Genomic DNA, 24,687 nt, shown 5'->3' with positions numbered 1-24,687 from the left:
GTGCAGGAGGGCGGTCATTCGACTGGGATTTGGGCTCTTGAGCCGCCATCTTGGGGCATCCCACCCGACTTTGGTAGACGGCCACGGCAAAAGTCGGAACCTGACCTCAGAAGCTCCCAGCTGTACGGGCTTTTGCAGGCGCCCACCCCGAGTTTGACTGTCTCGGGCGTGGAGGCAGTTCCTGCTCTCGGTGGAAATGAAGACCGCCGAGCAACTGCGGTCAACGCAGAGGTGGGGAGGTCCCCTGTTGAACCGGGTGGTGGTCCCTGCTACACTAGGCCGCACCATCCATCGGAGGCGAGGCCACTTCCTAATGTCCCGGAGCAAGTTCGGAAGTGGGGTATGAGGTACGATGGACGCTCCGACCCCCTTGGGTTCTTAGAGGACCTCGAGGAGCGCGCCATCACCTATGGTATTGCCCTCGACCGTATGCCCAGGGCAATGAGCGAGGTATTCTGCGATAGGGCTGCTCGTTGGTTTCTGAGCAGTGGGCTGAGGGATGTGCCGTGGGCCGTGTTTGGGAGGGATTTCTTGGAGTTCTTCTTGCCCCCTCGTTACTTCGAGAGTCTTGAGGACGAGATCCGATCCCGGAGGCAGCGCGTAGGTGAAGCGTTCAAGGAATATTTGATAGAGCTGAGGGCTCTTATGCACCACGCTAGATACGAGCCGGCACAAGAGCTGCATCGGATCTACGAGAACGCCGCTCCGGAATACAGGCTCTATGTGCGACGGCAAGACTTTTCTACCCTATCTCAGCTAACTTAACTGGCCGTAGAATACGAGACCGTCGTGAGGCAGAGGGCGGAGTACTCAGGCAGCCAACCCTTGGGTCAGGGTGTCTCTAGTTCAAATAGTGCAGAGTGGGCGAGGACGGCGCAGTCCTCGGGACATCTCAATCCGTTCCGGTCTGCTCCCAGCGGATCCGGGACGACCGTTGTGGACAACAGGGTCTCCACCCCACCCGCTGCAACTCACGCAGAGGTGGCCCATCAGATGATGAGCCAAGAGGCCGGGAACGGATATGATCCGCGACGGGCGTGTCGTAGGTGCGCACAGGAGGGGCACTTCGCCAGAGAATGCCCCAACGCCCCCGTATTATTTTATTGGGTATGTGGAAGCCGGGGCCGAAGTAGGTGGGAGTGTTGCCGCCGCGCGGAGACGGGAAACGGGCAAAGGCGTAGTCCGGACCAGGATCGGGTCGGCGCCAATACACACGGAACGCAGCAATAGGACACCCACTGAAGGTGGACGGTGGCCGGATCGTCGCTACGGTAGAGATTGGCGGACGAACGATGCCCGCCACGATCGATACCAAAGCCACTCGTAGCTTCATGAGTGAGGACTGCGTACGCAAATGGACGATCCGGGGAAGAGCAGAGGAAATACAGGCACGTATCCGCCTGGCAGATGGGTCCACCCTAGAGGTAGAAAAGGCTTTGAGAGTACACGCCAGCCTAGGGGGAAAAACGATCAGCATGACGATGCTCATCATGCCCTCAATGCGGGACCAAGTTATACTGGGTAAGGATTTTTTGGGGGCGATGAATACCACAATACGCTGCGGCGAGGCGGAACTGGTCCTAGAAGCAGCGACGACACCGGGCGTGAGGCCAGGAACGAGCGAGGTGTCGGAGGAAGGCCTCCCAAGGCATGGAAAGGGAGCACCTGCTCGGCTACAGAGGGAGCCACAGGCAGGCCTCCCAAGTCATGAGAAGGGAGTACCTGCTCGGCCTTCGACGGAAAAGGTCAGGAAAAGGGGAGTAAAGTCCGGCCCGAATCGACAGCCTGGAGAACCCAAGAGGTGGTGCATAGAGCTGCAGAGGCAGACTTCTAATGGCTACGGAAGCGGCACGGCGGGAACGAGCAAGAGAAAGGACGGAGTAGGAGCGATGACCAGAATCCATACGGACATAGAAGGCCAGGAGCGATCGCCAGAGTCGAGCGGCCACGCAGTTCTATCTGGAATCGAAATGGTCCCAGGATGGGGCGATAACGGCATCGAAGAGGCGGATTGGCCAGCGGGTCTGGACCCAGAACTGAGGGAGTTCCTGGAGTCAGAGCTGGCTCTCTTCGAGGGGCTGCAGGGAATCTCACACATCGCGGAGCACCGAATCCGGCTGAAGGATGACAAGCCGTTGAAACAAAGGTACTACCCCAAGAATCCGGCCATGCAGAGGGTGATCGACGAGCAAGTGGATGAGTTGATCCGGCCAAATGCCATCGAGACGTCGCGTAGTCCGCACAGCGCCCCGATCGTCTTGGTCAAGAAGAAGACTGGCGAGTGGCGTATGTGCATTGACTACCGACAACTCAACGCGCATTCCATTAACCACATCCTGGAGCGGTTGCGCCACGCCCGGTTTATGTCCACTCTGGACTTGAAGCACGGGTACTGGCAGATACCGATGGCAGCCGATAGCCGGGAGTGTACGGCGTTCACAGTCCCTGGAAGAGGTCTTTTCCAATGGCGGGTGATGCCATTCGGCTTACACTCGGCGTGTGCGACATTCCAGCGCGCTTTGGATATGGTAATAGGGCCGCAGATGGAGCCTCATGCGTTCGCTTACCTAGACGACATCGTGGTAATAGGAGCGACGAAAACACAGCATGTAGAGAATTCGAGGGAGGTATTCCGCCGGCTAAGGGCGGCCAACCTCCGGTTAAATAGAAAAAAATGCAGCTTCTTCCGGGAGAGGTTAGTCTACCTAGGACATGTAATTTGCGGAGAAGGGATACGGACCGATCCGGAGAAAGTGGAGGCGATACGAAACCTGAGGGCGCCAACAAATTGCAAAGAACTGCGACAGTGTCTCGGGATGGTGTCATGGTACAGGCGTTTCGTAACCAATTTCGCGACCCAGGTACAGCCACTCACAGCGCTCTTAAGGAAGGGGCAGAAATGGGCATGGGAACAAGAACAGGAGAAGGCATTGCGTCAATTGAAGGATAGCTTGACGACTGCCCCTGTGTTGGCTTGCCCCGACTTTTCCGACAAGTTCGTCTTGCAGACTGACGCGAGTGAATATGGCCTCGGTGCAGTGCTGACGCAGACGATCGATGGACAAGAGCGGGTGATAGCATACGCGAGCCGAAAGTTGCTGAAGGCCGAGGTAAACTATTCCGCCACTGAGAAAGAGTGCCTGGCAATCGTGTGGTCGATCCGGAAGTTGTGTTGCTACCTAGAAGGGTACCGATTCGACGTAATAACGGACCATCTAGCGCTCAAGTGGCTGAATTCGATCGAGAGCCCATCAGGAAGGTTTGCGCGATGGGCATTGGAACTGCAGCAATTCCAATTTGACGTTCATTATCGTCGAGGGAAGCTCAACGTCGTGGCCGATGCCCTGTCGAGGCATCCTCTAGAGACCTGTCAACAAGCAGTGGTGGCCGAGGCCCCCTGCAAATGGGTCGCGAGGATGCGTGTTAGAATCGCCGAAGAGCCAGCCAAGTTCCCGGATTACACCGAGGAAAACGGACAGCTGTATAGGCATTTGGCAGTGGTATGCGTAGGCAGTGGTCAACGCCAGAGGGTACTGCGGGAATATCATGATGCTCCCACGGCCGGACGTCAAGGTGTCAGAAAAACGGTGGCGAGGTTAGCCCAGCGGTACTACTGGCCGGGTATGTTCCGCGATGCCGCCAGATACGTGAAATGTTGCGAACACTGCCAAAAATTCAAGAGCGAGCAACTCAAACCGGCTGGTCGCATGCTAACGAGGCAGGTGGCAGAGCCGATGGCGGTACTTTGCGCGGATCCCTCAAACTGCGTTTCGAGAGAGGATTCTAAGTAGGTTCGGGGTACCTAGAAAGTTTGTGTGCGATAACGGGGTACAATTTACGAGTCGGAGCTTCAAGTTATTTTTGGGGTCCCTGGGTGTAGAGATCCAGTATACCGCCCCGTACTGTCCGCAAGAGAATCCCACTGAGAGGACTAACCGGACTGTAAAGACCATGATAGCGGAAGGTTTCGCCGCAAAGTTGGCACCCAAATATGACGGCCCCTACAAAGTCGTCAAATTCATATCCCCCAATATTGTGTGGCTGGTGAAATCAGACGACCGCAAGAAGAGGGTGGCCAACATCTCACAATTGAAACCATTCTACAGAAAGACGACGAGCGACGAAGAAGACGAAGATCCAGGGCACGCAAATGCCCACGAGTAAGCGAAGGATGAGAACAACACCCGTCGCCCAACGTAACTATTATGATTAAGCTTAGATAAAACTAACATTAACAACATAATTCAGAATAGGCATAGTAAAGTGTGAGCCGCACTGAGAGAATAGGGCATTAACAAATAAGTAAAGAGTAAGTTAACCAATAAGCTGAACTTTCAGATGGAACCCGAAGTTATCGACATATCGTCAGACGAAGACAACAGCAGCGGGGACACCGAGCCTTTCCCCGGGCCGGGACCAGGCCATCCGCGCGACCCACGCCAAAGAAGGCCCCGGCGGAAAGCGCCGACGCAGCCGCCATCGTCGACGGAGAGCCGCCAGGGGCAAGCGTCGCCGGAGTGGTGGCCATCGCCGACCCAGTCCCGAGGGAGCATCCTCGTCGGCCTCGAAGAGGCTTCGCACGGAGACCGAGAAGCCCGAAGGATCGCAGCGGTGCGTGCCGCGTTCGCCCCGCGAGCGCCAGGAGGATCCTCCCCAGCTCGGGAAGGATAACCGACGCTGCAAGATCGCTTCTCGAGGAGGGCATCCCGAACCCTGGCCGATACCGATTGCGGTCTGCCAGATCGTCGTGGAAGAGCACCATCTCAGCACCAAGGACGCGGCGAACTCGGCCGTTTCCACAGCCCGCGCCGAGGCGCCAGACGAAACCATTCCTAAGGAATCGCAGCAGGAGTGGCTCGACGACGAGGACGATATGACCGCGCTCGTGCCTATTGCCCGCGCCGAGACACCCGACACCATCGCCCGGCGGGAGTTAGAAGACGCCTGGTTCGGCCAAGAAAGCAAGGCGCCATCCCGAAAAGGTTCCTTCACGGTTCGCCAGGAAGGCCGGGATGAAGTCTGGTCCGAGGAAGAGGACGCGGTGGTGACGGCTTCGTCACCCAAGCTTTCGAGTCCAACCCAGGATTCCTTAATTATATTAGGTTAAGATCTTATTGAAATAAGAGGCAAGGAGCCATCAGAAATATAAGCAGTTCGATTAGTAGCAAAGAGGCAAGGAGCCGCGAATATTATAATTGATTTAAATGGTGAGTTTGAATTTAACCGCCGACCGCCGCTGCAACCGTGCGTTGTCGATCGGACAGACAGACGGACATGGCTAGATCGACTCGGCGTTTGGTGCTGATCAAGAATATATATACTTTATGGGGTCGGAAATGCTTCCTTCTGCCTGTTACATACATTTGGATTTTGCACAAATACAATATACCCTTATACCCATTTTTAATGGGTTCAGGGTATAAAAATGGACGGATTATTCTAATTTTAAAATTCTTATATAAGTTGCGCCTTGCCTTCATTGATATATCAGCTGCTTATGGTAATGATACTTTCACATTTTTCACAAAATCGATAGACCCCGATTTATCATCGCAAAAAACACGAAATGTTCGGGGCAAAATGTGACATTTTTGCAAAAATGTGACATTTTCAGATATGTGTTTAGTGGACAGAGGCTATAACTTTATTCCTAAAGGGCATTGTCGTGAGAATTTTTTAGTTTTCGTCTGTTAAGAATATCATTTGGATATTGTGATCGTGTATCGGAATGTATGGTGTCGCCTGTGTTAGCGATTACCGATTTGTGATTGTTAACGTGAGCTTTTATCTGAACTTTAGTTAATGTATCTGCCAATACATTCTGTAATCCTTTTTCATAAATGACTTCAAAATCATATTCTAATAACTTAAGTTTCCACCGAACCAACTTTGAATTAGGTTCTTTAAAACCCCTGAGCCAAGTTAAATTAAATTTTACATTTATTACCGTAAAGGTAGGGCCTATAGTATTTAGTAGCCCAAATGATTGCTAGCATCTCTTTTTCGACACTTGAATAGTTTTGTTCTGTCTCGTACAAGGTTCTGCTGGCGAACGACACTGTCTTGTCTCTTCCTAATATTTCTTGTGAGAGGACTGCTCCCATATCTACATTACTGGCGTAAGTAGTTTAAATAAATTCTTTCGAAAAATCCCGGTATAGGAGAGGAGCGTGCCATCACGTATGGTATTGCCCTTGATCGATTGTCTTGGGCAATGAGCGAGGTGTTCTGCGACAGGGGCGCTCGATGTTTCTTGAGCAGTGGTCTGAGGGATGTGTGTGGTCAGTGTTAAGGAGGGGTTTCTTGGATTTTTTCCTGGCTACTTCGAAAGGCTTGAGGTCGAAATCTGATCCAACTGGCGCGTGGGGGGGAAGTCAAGGAATACCTTATGGAGCTGAGAGCCCTGATGCATCATGCCAGATATGGACCACACAGGAGTTGCACCGGATCTATGAAAACGCCGCTCCGAATTAAAGACTTTAGTGCGATGGCAAGATTTCTTCACCATGTTCCAGCTACGCCAGCTGGCCGTGAAGTATGAAACGGTTATAAGGTAGTGGGCGGAATACTCAGGAAGCAAGTCAGGGTTGGTATGTGTAGCATAGAATGGGGAAGGACAGTAAAGCCCACAAGGGCAACCTCAGCCTATTGCAAGCTTCTCCCATCGGGTCCGGAGCTATCATTGTGGACAGGGGGATCCCCGTCCCGCCGGCAACGGCCCCTGCGAAAGTTGCCTACCAAATGATGAGTCAAGACGTCGGAAAGGGTATAATCCGCAAGGAGCATGTCGTAGGTGCGCACAGCAAGGGCCACCATCAATACCGAGGCCACTCGCAGCTTTATGAGCGAAGATTTCGTACGCAAGTGGTCGACTCGGGAAATAGAGGAGGACGTACGGGCGCGCATTCGGTTGGCTCTCGAAGTAGCGAAGGCATTGACGTTGGACGTCGGTCTAGCGGGGAACGCGGTTGATGCTCATGATGCCCTCGATACTAGACCACGTTATTTTGAAAATGGATTGCTGGGGCGCAATGGGCATTACAACACGCTGCGTCGTAGCGGAGCTGGTCCTAGTGACGACGACGTCAACAGCCGGAAAGAAGGCCTCTCGCGTCAAGAAGCGGCAGTACCTGGTCGGCAACCAATGGAAAAAGAAACGGTGAAGAAACAGTAGAGAGGGAGCACTTGCTCGTCAGCCGACGGAAAAGGACAAGGAGAAGCAAGCGAGGCAGAGACCGTATCAAGAGCTTGAAGGTCCCAAGAGGCGGCGAGTAGAGCTACGAAGGCGGATCTAAGAAACTCATGGAGGCGGCACAGCGGAAATGAGCCAGAAAACTGAGGAATCAGGAGCAATGGCTAGAATCCAGCCGAACACAGGGGATCAGAGGCGAGCGATCGTGGAGCTCTATATGGAGTATGAGTCCGGCAAAGGCGAGACGCAAGGCAAACCTAGCATCAAAGAGGCAGTGTGGCCACTGGATCTTGATCCGGAACATGGGGAGTTCCTGGAGTCGGAACTGGCACTTTCCGAGGGGTTGCAGGAAGTCTCGCAGATCGCGGAGCACAGGATTCGACTGAAGAACGAAAAGCTATTGATACAGCGATATTGACTGTGATTGACTAACAGGTGGATAGCTGAGTCCGCACAGCGCCACAATCGTCATGAAGAAGACTGTGCAGCTTCTTCATGCCATTTGCGGAGATGGAGTACGTTCCGATCCAGAGAAGGTTGAGGTGACACTCAACCTGAGGGTCCCGACAAATTGTAAGAAGTTTTGGATGGAATGATGGTACAGGCGCCTCGTTCCCAACTTCACGAAACAGGTAAAGCCGCTCTCAGCGCTCTTAAAAAAGGGGCGGAAACTGGCATGGGATCAAGAACAGGAGAATTGCATCAATTGAACCATAGCCTGATGAATGCCCCTGAGTTGGCTTGTCCAAAATCGTCATGCAGACTGATGCGAGTATAGCCTCGGCGCAGTGCTGACGCAGACGATTTAGGGACAAGAACGAGTGATAGCGTACGCGAGCCGAAAGTTGCTGAAGAATGAGTTGAACTATTCCGCAGGGAGAAAGAGTGCTTGGCAATCGTATGGTCGATCCGTAATTTGCGTTGCTACCAGGAACGGTACTGGTTCGAGGTGACGACAGATCATCTGGCGCTCAAGTGGCTCAATTCCATTGAGAACCCTTCAGAAAGAATCGCGCAGTGGGCACTGGAACTACAACAGTTCCAATTTTCAGTACGGCAAGGGAAGCTCAACGTCGTGGCCGAAGTACTATCGAAAAATACTCTAGAGACCTGTCAGCAATCTGTGGTGGCCTAGGTCCCCTGTAAAAGGGTCGCCATTATCCGTGCCAGGAAGTGCCAGCAGAGTTCCCGGACTACACAGAAGAAAATGGATAGCTATATTGGCATTTGGGCCATCGGACAGACGACAAGGATAACATTCCCTGGAAGCTATGTGTGGCCAGTGATCAGCGGCTGAAGGCATTGAGGGAATGTCATGAATGAATGTCATGTCATCCTACCGCCGGGCGTTAAGGCTTGACGCAAACTGTGTCGAGGTTGATATTTTGATATTTTTTAATTAATGGTCGACAAAACGAGTGTCTTTCTCATTATTCAATAGATTATAAAATAGATAATAGAATTATATGCTAAAAGCCTAGTTAAAGAATACAATTTTCTAAATAGCATCACCGACGGATGGAGGTGTTTTGTTTGCCAGTCCGGCCAGCTGTGGCCCATTTCACAGCTAATTTTGTAGCGTCACTGACATTAGAGCCTTCATGTAAGCAGAAGGTTGTTAGCAGGAAAAAAGTGTTCTTAATTAATTTTAAAAATTATCTTAATTTTCTGTATTAATTACGAAAATACAATAAATAGGAAAAAAGAAAGTTAGAAGATTGCTAATAAAGTAAAGCAATGTAAGTAAAATGAAGAATGTTAAGTAGATAGGACAAAAAGAGAAGCCATGGGCAATCACCGACCCGGTGGGGGAAAATTTTTCAGCCTGTCCGGCAAGCTATGCCCCTGCTGGGAATGGTCAGCGATTTCTTTTAGAGAAAGTTCGGTAGAGAAAACGTGACGCAAACTATTATAATTTTTACATAGCACGCGAAAAGCATTGTGCATAGCGTAGTCTGTTGTGCACATAGATAGGAATAAGGGGCGATAATTTCTGGTTGGTCTAGCCGGAACAGAGAATTGAAGAAGGACAACACTGAGAATTGTCCTACGGTTGGTTAACGATGGAAGGTTGAGGAGAAGCAGTCTGCTGGAGTAGGATGGCAACCGAAGATTGGGGTCTCAATTTAAGCCTCGTAAGGCAAAAAGCAGAAGTTGCTTCTGAACAGATTCAATACGATCCTGGCCATTGATATACTGTGGAGACCAGATGCAAGAGCAGTATACAAGGATAGGGCAAACCAGAGAGATGTACAGAAGTTTTGTTATAAAAGGATCGTTAAGCTCTTTAGACCATCATTTAATGAATCCAAGTACACCTTTTGTCTCATTAACGATGGTATCTATGCGAAGATTTAAACAGAGTTTAGAATCAAAAATAACGCCTAGATCCTTAACTGTTAACTGTTGCAAAGGGATATTGCCGATTGTATAACTCACAAGATAGAGTGTAGTACGATAAAATGCCATAAACATACACGTTGAACAATTTAGATGCAATTGATTGGCCGAACACCAAAGTTACATAGCGTTCAAATCGTCTTGTAGACGAGAATGATGTAGGAGATTATTGTATGATAGAAAAAGTTTGACATCGTCCGCATACATGAGTACACGGGCATGTGATATAACAGAGGGGAGATCATTTATAAAAAGATAACTACCTTGAGGAACACCAAAAGTAACGTGAATCCGTTTAGAGGTAGTCAGCCTCAGCATTACTCTTTAGGTCCTACCTGTTAAATAAGAATTAATCCAAACCAAAAGAGACGGAGGGAAACCTATTCGGTCAAGCTTAAAAAGTAAAATGTCATGGTGCACAGAGTCAAACGCCTTACTGAAGTCAGTGTAAATGACATCAGTTTGCATTTTCGAAAGGAAAGCATAATTTACCAAGGAAGTAAAGTCAAGCAGATTGGTCGTAATTGACCGATTCTTTACGAATCCATGTTGAACAGGGGAAACAACTGATTTGCATTAATGCTGCAAGTTCGAAGTGATTATTTTTTCAAATAATTTAGGAATAGAGGACAGTTTTGCAATGCCCCTGTAATTTTGTATATCAGACTTCCCACCTTTCTTATAAAGTGGAATGATATAAGATTCTTTCCAAGAGATGGAAAGACAGAAGTTTCAAGTGATAGATTAAAAAGCTTTAGCAATGGATAAAGGGAAGAACTACACTCCTTGAGTAGACAACTAGGAATATTGTCCGGCCCAGGAGGGTAAGAGGAGGATTTTAATGAGTTTATGGCTAATAGGAGAGAGGAGTGTGAAATAATGGGAGGAGGTATAAAACTAGCGGAAGAAATAGTATAAGGATAGGAATTAGTATTAGAACAGACTGAAGAGTAAGTTGATTGGCAAAAATTAGGAGAGAGGTTAGCAGAATCAGTGTCATTGCTATCTTTATTCTTCCCAAGAGAGAAAGAAGATAGCAAACTTGAAGATTTACGCTTCAAGTTTACAATATTGTAAAACTGTCTCGGATTTTGGTCAAATTGCCTTTTACAACGAGTTAGATAATTCTCATAGCATTGATAATTAAGAAGAACGGAGTTCGACTTGGCTATGGACTATTTAGCCAATTCTGTACACGAACCAAACTTTTTAAAAATATTTACATTTTATGATGTGATAATCTGGCAGTAAACTGGGGTGGTTTTGAAAAAGTAGTCGAAGGTATTGACTTTGAATACACACATCTAAGAGGAAGTTTAGGGTGCAATACAAAAAATTAATGGCAGTATTCATATCAACCGAGTCATATAAGAAAGACCAATCGGTTGCATAAATAAGCTGATTCAGCAAAGAATAATTTCCTCTGTGAAAACAACAGCAGGGCTTATTGGCTGATGAGCACGAAATGAAAGGATTACAATTGAGCATTGCAATATCCAAAGTAGGATGATATACATCCTCAGGAAGAGATAAAGGAGGGGACCTAGACACATTAGAAATAAGGCAGTCGTTAACAAATACAAGGTCAAGTGTTCTATTCATATGATTAGAAATTGTCTTGATTTGAAACAACGAAAGATCAAGCATGCAGTCTATAAAATCGTGCTGTGCTGAGGGCACTAGATAATTAGCAGTGAATAATGACCAAGAGATGTTCGGCAAACTAAAATCAACCAACGCCATAAATAGGTCTTTATCACGCACGTGTGAAGAAACTTCTTTTATGCAAGTAATATGTTTCATATAAACTTGAATATCAGAAGAAGGAGGGATATAAGAGCATGTAATATAGATATTCCGTGTAGGAGAAGACACCTTAACTGAGACAATCTCAGCGTCAGTAGGCGTACAGACTGGAAAGTGGCTTTAACGGCAATTAACACCCCACCACCTCGAGTCGGCCGATCATAAAAAAAAAGTTATTCGATAAAACCTCAACCTATGGTTGAGTATAACTATGTATCTAAAAATGCTACTATATCTGAATCGAAAGAAGTGGTGGTCATGAAAAGATTTTTAAGCTTTGAAATGAGATCTCTAACATTCTAATAATAAATAAAAATTTGGTCAGACGATGAAACTAGTTTTTTGGGGTTGAAACGGTACCCTGAATTGAAGGGACTGGAAGGGTGGCAGGCTGGCTCGTAAACAATCATGTGTGTAGGCCAAAATTTGGGATCACAAATGGTTGGGAACATATCATGTGAAACATTTATTTTGAATGATAATATTTCACGAGGGATGGAGAAATTAAAATTGGTAATTGACACGCTAGCAGAAGATTTTCTAACAAAATAGGCTGCCAATGACTCAGTAGTGGTGTCCGACGAAAGTCGAGACACAAAAACTTGCCTACGAGGGGCAACTATCGTTAAAGTAGGCGCTTATGCGGCTGTAGGTAATACAGGAGTTGGAGGAGCTAAAGAGGCACAATGATTGTTTTAACAATCTGGGCAAGATTACTACCTTTGCGGCCAGGAGCTGACGGGGCTGAGGCAGTTTGATTAACTGGGACGGGATCAGGTACGTGCTCTACTGGGACTACTACAGGGGTTGAAACAGGGGTAATTGGACAGTCGCTTGGAGAAGGCGATAAAGACAACATTGGAGATACATTCAAGTTGCTAGGAAGGGACAAAAAAGGCGTAGGTGTCTGAACAGACGTAGAGGGCAATTGCAAAAGTTGAGGCTCCAACCGGCGATTGATTGGGGACTCGAATTTATATTTGCCAAGCAACTCGAAACACGAGTCAAAATTACTCGAGAGCTGCTTAGCCAAATTATTCAATTTTATGAATTGATTTCTCACAGAATTATACATTCTGGAGCAATCAATTTGCTTGTCTATGCATTCTGGGCACGACCTAGGCAAGCCGCCGCAGCCCTTATTGGCAATTGCAGCGATCTTGTCGCAATCACGCCCAGCACATTTAGCATGCATTATATTCTCACACACCCAGTAATTAACAAATTGCGGCAGTGCAATATCGTCAGCCTGCTTGAACGTGCACGGTTTCGTACAGCACGACATAATTATTAAATGCGTATGCAAGTTACGAAAGCGTAGAGCGAAACGAAAACGGTGCACAAGATAGAGCAAGTAAACATTCAAAAAAATTTTCGTACATAAAAAAATTGTTAGGAGCGAAAAGCAATATACAAAATTTGCAAGAGAGCGATGCACAAGCAGAAAGTATGCAACGAATACACGCACAAACAAGTGTATGCACAGGGGAGCACCAAAGCAAAATAATCAAAACAGGCAATAACAACAACACGGAACTGACGCCGCGTTTTATAAATGCAATAATTAACCGTCTTACCAGTTCTACCAGGAAGACCAACCGGACTGTGTAGGCCATGATAGCGCAATTTATTGAGAGCTATCAGAGTTCGTGGGACGAGCTTTCGCCTGAGATATTGCTAGCGGTCAATACAAGTGTGGCTAAATTCAGTCCCGCTTTCCTGAAGCAGAGTAGCGAGCCGCGATTCCCCGCCGCTCTGTCCGATCAGGTGACTCCGGGTCCGCATCTAGTGCGTTCGACCCTAGGACAGAGGAGGATAAGTTGAAAGAAATGTCAACGCCAATTACCATCTGCCAGATGGTCGCGGAAGAGCATTGGGTCGGAGGATGCGGCTCGCTCATTCGTGCCCTTAACACGCGCCGAGACGCCCGGCACTACCTCTCGAAGAGGGGTAGAGGATGCGTGGTTCGGTCACGAGGACGAGACATCGCCGCTAGGCCCGCAACGTACGTGGAAGCATTCATCGCCACCCGCCAGGAGAATACGGGTGAAACGTGGTCCGAGGACGACGACAAGCGTGCGATGCTGATCAGTTGCTTAACACCGCCTTCGAGAGCGCAACTTCAATACGGCAGCGAAGAGCGAAAGCTCCGAATCGAAGTTGCGAAAGCTCGCGTAGTAGTTGAGCCGGCTTGACTCGGCAGTCAAGCGACGAAACTTGAAAGTGTACAACGGAGCGCTAGGGCTCCAAACCAATTAATGAAGGGAACTTGCTATTCTTTTATTCTCTGCTAGCCCTATTTGTTCTAACATCTGGACTAGCCGATGTTCACCATAACCTAGAGTTGGATCATGTGGTACGAGACTAGCGTCGGCGGTGTGAGGCTACGGCCCGGTAGGGTTGGGGTTGTAGAAAATCACGAGGTATAGTTTGGTCGAAAAATGTCATGTCATGTAATGTTCTTGAATTATTTTCCGACTATATTTTGCACAGATTATTATCAATAATATATATAAGTAAACTTACCACAGTGATATACATCAATATCTTTTAATTGAACACAAAAATATCCCGAATTCTTGTCGTTATTTAGTGCAGTCACCGTAAATGCTCGGAAGTCTTTTAAATTCCATTGCAATTTTCCACGTAGAGATAGTTGATCTGTCTTTTCTAATTCTTGAACATTTGTATAAATTATGCATGTTCCTTCCTTAACACATAATTCAAAGGAGCACACGTTGTTATCATCATTTATTGTAGCAGATTGTGGTTCCCACATCAAAAGGTCACCATTTAGACGGTTATAAATGATTTCATAAAGTTTTTTAGATCTAAAAAAAAGTTTAATAATTTAATGACGTATTTACGTGACGGAAAAAAATTTTAAATGCGAATACTTAACAATCAGTTACATTTAATGATTTTTATATGACTTTTTCGATATTTTCAGGGTATAAATTTGGCAGCCAAATGAGTTTAAAAGTAAAAGTCTAGAATTCGAAGATTCACTTGTTTGATTACGGAAGAAGAGTCGAAAAATTGGAATTTTCTGGAACTATATCCTGCATTTAAATTCTGTTTATTTATAATCCGCGCCATATACTTAAAAACAATATGAAATCGATATATATTTCATAAAAACAGGCAAGCTATCAATGATTTAAAGCAAACTCCATCTTTAATTGCACTAGGGTGGCCTCTTCATCCTCTTCATCATCCTTAACCTCTTAACCTCCTTAACCTCTGCTGCATATTTATGGCACCAAAAATTCCTTCTTCTGCCTGTTATATAGTTTCGATAAAATCAATGAAATTCTTAGAGCATTCAGGGATTAAAAAGCAAGAAAAACATTTATATATATAACAGTTTGTCATGACTCACCCAGCTTAGAGAGGAAGATCTGACAAATTTAATTATGTTATTAATTTTTATAAACATAACTTATGACCTGACAAGGTGAGGGGTAGGGGCGCCCTTATTCAATAGTTGATCCATACTTGGAGGGCGGCGCGGGATCAAATGTACCTCATTCACAGGTGTAACAATTGGTCAGGTCGACTGAGTGAGATACGTTTATACAAACATAAGTAAAGATAGAATAGTTTAATGCGTAAACTTCACAAAGATTTGCTTGTCTTAGATACTGAATAAGCGTCCGTCCTCCTTCTTTATTGGCTTGCTGCTTTTTTCTCTTGATGCTTAACTCGATACTTCTTCGCCTAGTTATCAATTCGCTGTGAATGGCAATGGGTTGAGATTGGCTGATGCTTACATTCGGCTTTCCTGACATTCAAAGCGTCCTCGCGAGATGAGTTTACTTGGTCATCAACGAAGTCTTCATCCTCGTCGGGCTCCTCTGGCGGTAACTGACACTATGGTTTGATTTTGTTTGAAGAATACATGTTTATAATGTTTTTGTGTTCGCTCTGCATTCGGGATGATGACGTGCCCGTGCATGGCTCATTTTCGATCAAAACAATATCTTCAGGTTTATACACTGTCTGCTTGGCGTATCTTGCGTCATATCGTCTTTTGGCTTTAGCTCGATGATCATTGACCCGATGGGCAGCGTCGCATCTTAGTTGCTGTAACTCGGTATCTGTCAGCATAGTAGGATTTTGGTTTTGGATTTCAATTTCAATTTCACTAAAGTGTTTTGTAACCTCGTAACCATATAATAGCTGGAACGGAGTACAGTTAGTAGACTTGTTAGCCATCGTGTTAATACTCCACTGGATGGAGTGCATCTTCTCATCCCAACGGACATTCGGACATAGGCAGCAACATTGACAATATGATGCGCTCTGCATGTCCGTTAGCTCTGGGTGTTCGAACAGCATTAAGGACATGTTTAATATTATTGTCTGTACAGAACTTTCCAAAATCTTTTGAGGTAAAGGCTGTACCTCGATCGGAGACAATCCTTTGCGGCATCACCAGATAGCTGCTTACTTCTTTAGGGATATCGGTGATGTGCTTGGTTGCTGTGCTTTTAACGGCGCGCATAATCGTAAATTTGGTAAATGCATCGACACAAACAAGTTGAAATGGTATTGGCTTAATGTCGTCATAATGATATTGTCCCTCTTTGCGACCACCTCGTTGCCTAAAAAATGCACATCCCACACAGGACTTTATATAGCCTTTGACTTAATTTCGCATGCGTGGAAACCAAAATAAAGTTGTTATACGGCTCATTGTTTTCTCAACGCTCATATGACCTGATTTATCATGACTTTCATAAAGGATCTGATACCGTAGCTGCTTAGGCACAACCCACAAGAAGTTGTTGTTGTATTTGCGATAGAGCCGATCTAGTTCAATGACATACTCGTCATTTTCGGTTACTTTGGCGAATTTCATATCAGTTACAAGTTTTTGGATCTTTTCATCTTGAAGTTGTATAGCAAATAACCAATCCGGTTCATCAATGATTGTTTTGGATATCTTTAAGCTGGCTGTTTCCATCTCACGTGCATCCTCATTAATATACTGAGCAACCGACTTGCGAACCATACTCACTTGGCTACCAGTATCAATAAAAGCGACGTACGGTTGTTTTTGGACGATTATTTGTTTAGTTTACTTCTGGTGAATTGCACTTGACGTTAGTCGGGTGGAATTTGTTGCAATTAGTACAGCGCTGACATTTCGGTACTTTTGGACACTGATTTGCAAAGTGACCAAACTCGTTGCAATTATAACATTTGAGTGTTGCCTTTGGTTTCATTGTCTTTGAATCTTTCTCTGGCCTTTGTTCAACGTTGCTATACTTTAGAGCTGTGCTGTTTCTGACTTCATGTTGTCTACCTGGATTGGCAAAATAGGATTCAGCCGTTTCTCGCATCTGCTTCATTGTTGAGAAGTGCATTGCTGCGATACTCTGCTGCAGTTCACGGTGCTGAAGACCTGATCGTGTGTATTGTATTACTCAGGCAACGTGTTAGCAATTTCCTTGACCGAAGCTTGCCGTGTGGCTGTGCTTTGTTGATACTCATCATCCCCCTCGCTTTCTGTATCTAGCACTAAATTGTTTACAGCCGGTTGCGAATTCGACATTTGTCCACTAGCACTAGCGCATTGCATGCTTATAAACTGACTCATAATTTCGCTCAACTTTTTTATTTCATTCTGTAGCTGATAAAGTGATCCTCCCTTTTCTCCATGGCTTTGCCGATTGGCATGTGGCATTTCAACTTCATCTGTGCCTTCATGCTCCTTTAATCGACGAATAAATTCATCCCGTGTGCCACTTGTCGACAATTCTCGCTCTCGCAACAGGAATTTTAGCTGATCAACTTTTAAATCTCCTATCCTTTGCATATTTCCAAATTTGTTATTATCTCTTTCCAATTTTTTTTTTGTCTATGAAGTGCTCGTACAAAATGATGCCAACTCTTCTGTGAATTGCTTCTCCGCAACAGTAATCGCAATGTTAGCTCAAGTTGTGAAATTCGATGGTGAAATTCCCCTGTGAAATTCACCAACACATGCGTACATACAGGGCTTCTACCTGTACTTATACACACCGACGCTGCAGGAAACGTATTTCAACTTATGAAACAGTCTGACGCTAAGATCGAGGGAACTTATCCCAGCTTGCAGTAATCTTTGTCACTTAGACCTTTGGGAACATATCCCACTGCAAAATTCTCATCCAGACTTTTATGCGTTTCTTCTCTGCATGTGTTTGTATATGCGTGTACGCGAACACGGCATATCTACGTACATACATCGATCTATCTATCCCACTTCTGAACTGTAAGAATTGGTCAGGTCGACTGAGTGAGATACGCTTATACAAACATAAGTAAAGATAGAATAGTTTAATTCGTTAACTTCACAAAGATTTGCTTATGTCTTAGATTCTGAATAAGCGTCCGTCCTTCTTCTTTATTGGCTTGCTGCTTTTTGCTCTTAATGCTTAACTCGATATTTCTCGCCTAATTATCGATTCGCTGTGAATGGCAATGGGTTGAGATTGCCAGACGCTTACACAGGTCTGCGTTTGGTGTAGGCTAACCTTTCTAGAAAAATCCGTTATGGGGGTGCATGAGCTTCTCACCCTATCTGCTTTTCTTAGAGAGAAATACAAAATAGGTGTTATGTATATGCACAACAATTTCTTATATATTTATTTTTTGGTATTAGGTACGGGCATTTGTATATGCGTGAGAGTCGGTCAATGACTGACTTTTTATTGACTTTGAGATTCGATCTTAAAATTGCATGAAGTGGCCTTTGAATGGGGGAAACGATTGATAGACTAATAGACGTGCAGCTAGTTCATATTTTATTGTTATGCAAGTACATTCGTACGCATATAATTGTCTGACTGCAAAAAGAGAAAGTGTTGGTCCCTTATCTTACCGTCCATTTTTGTGGACGTGTATGTTATACACGAAATTTCAAAATCTGGGTGTGCGAGCGCACGCGCTTGAAAGTAGAATCTCTTCCGAACTTGTGTCTCTTCTGATGACCATGGGCTATTTGATAGAATTAAATCAGTTTCAATAATAGATTAAAACAAGCATACTTATCTTTCCTTGAACATTCGAAATTTGTTGAAAAGTATTAAATGTTTTTCATTTTTCTTGCTCTTAAAGCTCTTTATATGGACCTTGCGTCCATACAAAGGGACAGACGGACAAACAAACGGGCATGGCTTGATCGAGTCGGCTATTGTTGTTGATCAAATAAATATATACTTTATGGGGTTGGAGTTGCTTCCCTCTGAATGTCACATACATTTGAACTGAAACATATTTTTTTTACCCATTTCCCATGATCATCATCATATAAATTGAATATTAGAAAACTTTGCTTGAATGTTTAATTTGATTTTCTGTGCCTAAAATTAAGTTTTACTGTTACAACCAATACCAAATTTCATGAATATGTATTAGGCATTAATAACTCAAAACATTCTAGTCTCCTCTTTTTCGAAAACAATGAATTTGCGTTTGTGTTGTTGCATAGAGATCAAGGTAGGGAAGTTTCTACTAGTTGAAAATCCACATTAATCTTGTCTACATACATTATAAACAAAAAGTTTTCTCATGTCACCACTATGATATAGCAATTCGATGTTGATAGAATTTTGTTTATATGTATGGAGACTCCTTTTTTCCTCCTTAAGGTGCATTTTAATAAACAAGAAGATCTTTGCACTTAAACAAAGTTTTCGAACGATCGTTTTTGGAGTTCGATCCATTACAAACATACGTACGGCCAGCCACAGTGAAACTGAGCTTTGGAAAGTTTTAAGGGGAAAAACGAGAGACTAGTTCGTATATAAACAGACAGAATGGCTTGGCTATATTTAATTAACTATGCTTTTTGAAGCGTTAATTATTCTTCGCGCCAACCTGCCCAAATTCCTAGTTGGAGATGAGCTGTTTTAGAAAGCGAGGAGGAATGAACGGCCATTCAATTGAGTCGGATAGGCAAAATTCGTGAACTGCTGTTACAAACGCGTCACTCAGGAACAATCGTCAGCTCATTCTCGGTCCCTACGATGTTTGGCGCATTGCCAGACCAGATTCTTGCATCGCCTTTGTAACGAACCATATGAACAGACTGATATAGCATTTCACTGGTGGCCTGTTGCTCACTTCACTCTTGTAGAAAAATGGTCCACAGTAGTCAATACTAGTTATCATAAAGCGGTACGACATATCGAGACGATCAGCTGGCTCTGTTAGTCGCGGCTTGGCACGAAAACAGATTGTGCATTTGGAAAAAAGACTGTTTTTCGATTGGCAAATACCCAGTACTGGAGCAAAATCAAGGACAATAAGACAGGTAAGTTAAACATGATTGCTCGCGTCACAGGATACTGCCGGGGCAATTTAATCAAATGTCGCGCTGAGAAGTCCAACGACGAGTTTTTCAGCCGTCCACCGATGCTAAGTAGACCGAACTCGTCAATGAATATCGTAAGAGCGGCCATTGAGCTAGAAAAGTTGACATGCCGTGCTTCCGTCATTGCCTTGTAGTCATTACCAAGAGGAGCCATTTGAGCTGACCACAGACAAAATGTATGTGCCATGACGCACGTGGTCTACACGTATTTGATATAAATAAAATTGAAAATATAAGCAAAGACCCGCTGCAGCTTGAAATTGCAGCCAATCGAGAGATCGAGTTGGACTATAGCTCCGAGTAATACCTTGTGTCGAAGTTCTGGCGACGATTCAATGGGTAGGAGTCACTTGGGTCATTGGCCCATGACGGGGAAACTGCAACTGCTGAGTATAATCTAAATCAGAGCACATGTTAATCCTAAATGTGATTAAATGTATAGGTATGCTTTCATCCCAGCCAGTTTATCCCTTCATTTATCCTCATAATAAATTTAAATGTTTTTTTTACAGGACCAATAATACCAAATGGGTCGCAAAAGCGAGCGATTGTGGACGGGATTGATCTTGATTTTTTCAGCCTTCAGGACAACTTCAGTGGAGAGAGGAGAAATGGAAACAGCCTGAGAATGGATTCCAAACGAGACCCAACGAGTTTGTGATGTCGCTGCTATCGTCGATTTAAAGCAACAATTTTGTATCCTCTTCCAGTATGTTTTGCAGCACAGGTCTGTCCCTAAAACACAATTTTCACAACTTGCCCTTGGCAAGTAGCCTAGACGTTTCCTCCAATATCCTAACTGCTACTTGAGCACCGCTACCGCCAGAGATGGTATTATCCACGTAGAAGTCCCACTTAACATTATCAGCGCCAATAGAAAATGCTTTCTGCTCATCCAATGTCAGTTGGTGCATAGCTCCCACTGAGAGATTTAATGCCGTAGGTGACTATGACTACTTTGTAACACTTTAACTTCTGATGCTGAGACTAACGCTACAGCAAACATTCAAAGAAGTTGTTTGCGACTAATACGCAACGATGCTTTATACATATGTCGCCTGTTAGGCTTAGCTTGTAAATGTTTGAGACCGCATAAGTGTGAAAACAGCGTCAGTGGATGGTACGACCATCTATCAGTGCATCATTCAGCGAGTGTCCAGAGGTAGTGGCTGCCGAGCCATCGAACACGACGCATAGCTTGGTTGTGGTGCTTACAAGTTACATATGACCCAAGTGAAGATATTTTTTGATAAATGTTGCATACTGGGTACCTAAAATTGGATTGCGGCATATTTCCCTTTCTAAATTAAGAAGGCGAAGAAGCGTAGCTTGCTTTATAAACATCGCGAAGTCCTACAGGATCAAGTGCAGAGGACAATCAATTGAGCCGATCAGATTTAAAAACAGCAGCGTAGGTTCCAACCGCCACGTGATTAGGCTCATTTGTTGTAGGGTAACTTGTTTAAAATATATTTACTGTTGAGGTGCGTAAAACTTAAGGAACGATTTGGACTTGTAACAAAACAGAAACGAAATTAAAACATAAAAGTAAATAGAAAAGAAAATCTCATCGTGTAAACGCAAACCGTTATGCAAATAATTAATTTTCTCTACTTGTGTGCAGCAAGATTCAAAAATGTTAAATTTTGTTTCAATTGTATTGATTTTGCCGCGAAGGGCATACATTAGAATTTATATAGCTATAATTGATGTTTGGCATTCGACTCGAACTAATTGTATCTAGATTGCGATCACACGAAAAACTAAGACCCAAATCCAGACTAGGGAATACCCTGAACCCTCTTATTTCAACACCATACATATTTAAAACAAGTAAGAGTTTCTAGTCGGGAGCTCCCGACTAGGGAATACCCTGAACCGTCCCCTTCCAACATCAAATGCATATATATATATTCTATTTTAGAAGCTATATGTCAAGTTTGGTGACTCTAGCTCTTATTATTTACCAAAATTTCCCAAAAACAGGATATCGCTTTCGATTAGTATCGATTGCTTTTAAACAGAGTAAGTTATCGATTATCGGAAATAAACTCGATCTGACGGACAGATAGACGGACATGGCTAGATCGACTGGGCTTTTGATGCTGATCAAGAATTTATACACTTAATGGGGTCGGAGATGCTTCCTTCTGCCTGCTACATACATTTGAATTTCACACAAATACAAAATACCCTTAAACCTATTTTTAATGGGTTCAGGGTATAAAAACAGTTCCCTTGGCATGGTTCAAACTCGCAACTGACCATATTACCTGCTGTCGACTCTACTCAATAGCCACACCAGCAAAGAAAAAATACTTTCCCCGATAGGGCTCGGAACTATCGACAGACCGCACCACTTGCTATGCCACTACTCAGCAGCCACACCGATAACCAAGTACCAATGAGAAAAAAACAATTACCATGCCGTTAGAATGCAAAGCAGACGCGCATGAATGGTTGTGTGTACATGTATACAGAAATTCTTAAGTTACATATAACTTTGTTTTTTTCTTAACCGATCTTTATGAAATTTTCTACAGTATATCTTATTGTACCATAGAATGTTTGTGTATTCTCAAAAAGTCAATTGCAAGCCATTTGTGGCTTAAATTGGTTGGCAATAAAAGTTGGGTTATTAACTTGATTTATAGCTCTGGGGTGGTAGCGGGGAGGTGCCGTTAGGTATAAAATGAAAGATACTTGCCATACATATAATATTCTAGAAGCAACATATCATGTTTGCTAGCTCGAGGTCTTATTATTTACCCAATTTGCTCAAAAACAAGAGTGTCGATATCGATTTTTACCGATGGTTGAAAACTGAGTAAGTTATCGATTATCTGAAACACACTCGATCTGCGCAGACAATAGGAGTACCTACATCTAAAATTTCAAGTCTCTAGCTCTTATAGGTTCTGAGATCATACGGACAGACGGACAGACAGACAGACGGACATGGCTAGATCGACTCGGCTATTGGTGCTGATCAAGAATATATATACTTTATGGGGTCGGAGATGGTTTCTTCTGCCTGTTATATACATTTGGATTTTGCACAAATACAATATATCCTTATACTCATACCGATCTTGAAAATTTCATTAGTATATATTATTGTGTTATAGTAGAATATTCGTATATTTTTAAAAAGACAATTGCTTTAAAATTGTGAATAGGTTCAAAAGATTTATTTAATTACTTTTTAACGATATGGTGTAGATAATATAAATACCATTTGATATATATCGGCGACATTGTCGCCTCGCCCTGACAGTTTTAAGCAATGCGACAATAATGATTCTAGAACAGTCGCAATATACAACTTCATTTGCCATTCCCAATAATTGTGAACAGCCAAATATTTTGAAATTCCCAATCACTATTGTGACATTCATTCTGACTCTAACACGACCTCGTGTACAAAGGACCATAATTCATAAAGAATTATCATTCTAAAATTTCACAAAGTAGTACCAATCTTCTCAAATCATATTTTAACATAATCTTTACCATTCTGTTTGGTTTCTTTTTTTTTTCTAAACTCAATCAAATGTCCCACACGCTATGATCAAAACAAACATCAGTATGTTGTGCACATTTGCTTGCATTTTGACCAATATTTAGAGCTGTCTCTTTTAACAGCTTCATCCTCTCTGGTGTTCTCTTTACTGTCTCTTTCAACAGTATCATCGGTCATTGTAGATTTTCTTTTATCACACGTCTATAACGATAACATGGATTCCAATCCATACAAGCAGATTGGTCGTGGTTGACCGATTCTTTACGAATCCATGTTGAAACATGGAAACAACTGATGCTGCACGTTCGAAGTGATTATTTTTTCAAATAACTTAGGAATAGCGGTCAGTTTTGCAAAGCCCCTTTAATTTTGTATATCAGACTTTCCACCTTTCTGGTGGAGGGGAATGATATAAGATCCTTTCCAAAGAGATGGAAAGACAAACAATTTAAGGGATTGATAAGAAAGCTTTAGCAATGGATAAAGAAGGAAAGAAGTTCACTCCTTGAATAGACAACTAGGAATATTGCCAGGCCCAGGAGAGAAAGAAGATTTTAAAGAGTTTAAAGCTAAAAGGAGAGAGGAGTATGAAATAATGGGAGGAGGTATAGGACTAGCGGAAGAAATAGGTAGGGTAGTAGGGTATGAATTAGTATTAGCATAGGCTGAAGAGTAAGTTGATTGGAAAAAATTAGCAAAGAGGTTAGCTACATATAAACCAATCTTCAAATCGATTTAACTTCTGCACCCTTAATCAATTTGCTTTTACATTAAGAGAGTCCATCCAGAATACCATGAAAATTCTTTATTTAATCATTTTTGTGATATTTTACCTATCTTGACGAATTATTGTGCAATTGATTTTACCCTAAATTGATGAGTAGTTCAAATTGATTTATTATTAGATTTATAGCGACTGGGTGATGCGGGCGGTAGCTATACAATTATTTGATATGAATGTACCATTCTGAAAGTATCGTGTAAAATTTGGTAACTCTAGCTGTTAAAAGCTATGAGACTTGCTCAAAAATCCGAATTTTAAAATTTGCTTAGAAATGGTGCTTGTTATCAATTACAAACAAGTTCGTACGGCGTGGGCACTAAGAAGACCTAGAGATCGACGCGTTCAAAGACGGACAGAGAAACGGACAGGTCTAGAAGGACCCGACAGCTGCTGCTAACTAAGAATATAAATACTTTATGGAGATGTAGATGTGTCCTTTTTTCCTGTTACATACATTTGCAAATATAATTTATACCCTTTTTAACCATTTTCAAGGATATAAAAAGAGTTGAATCCACGTATTACCAGGCGGGCTCTTGAGCTGCAGAACTATGATCATGATCTCGAGCATAGATAAGAAAGGAAAATGCAACATTAATACATTCAACTTCTACATT

General features: G+C 43.9%; 1 protein-coding gene across 5 annotated transcripts in view; it reads right to left on the bottom strand.

The window, feature by feature from the left end:
- Window positions 1-24,687, bottom strand: part of Atg2 (Autophagy-related 2) — a 232,937-nt gene that overhangs the window by 93,022 nt on the left and 115,228 nt on the right. For 4 of the 5 annotated variants that reach the window (XR_011417148.1, XM_032440820.2, XM_015168271.3 and 1 more), the window contains one exon: window positions 13,925-14,229. Coding sequence is in view for 4 of the 5 variants with exons in the window: in XM_032440820.2 (XP_032296711.1) it covers window positions 13,925-14,229 (305 nt within the window). In the remaining variant the exon portion in view is untranslated. Of the gene's footprint in view, window positions 1-13,924; window positions 14,230-24,687 lie in introns of those variants that run through there. The other variant, XM_070210844.1, reaches the window with a different exon arrangement.

The sequence above is a fragment of the Drosophila virilis genome, unplaced genomic scaffold (assembly GCF_030788295.1).
Source record: "Drosophila virilis strain 15010-1051.87 unplaced genomic scaffold, Dvir_AGI_RSII-ME tig00001170, whole genome shotgun sequence".
Taxonomy (NCBI): Eukaryota; Metazoa; Arthropoda; class Insecta; order Diptera; family Drosophilidae; genus Drosophila; species Drosophila virilis.
Note: the sequence above shows the minus strand (reverse complement) of the source record. Positions and strands in the feature narration are given on the sequence as shown.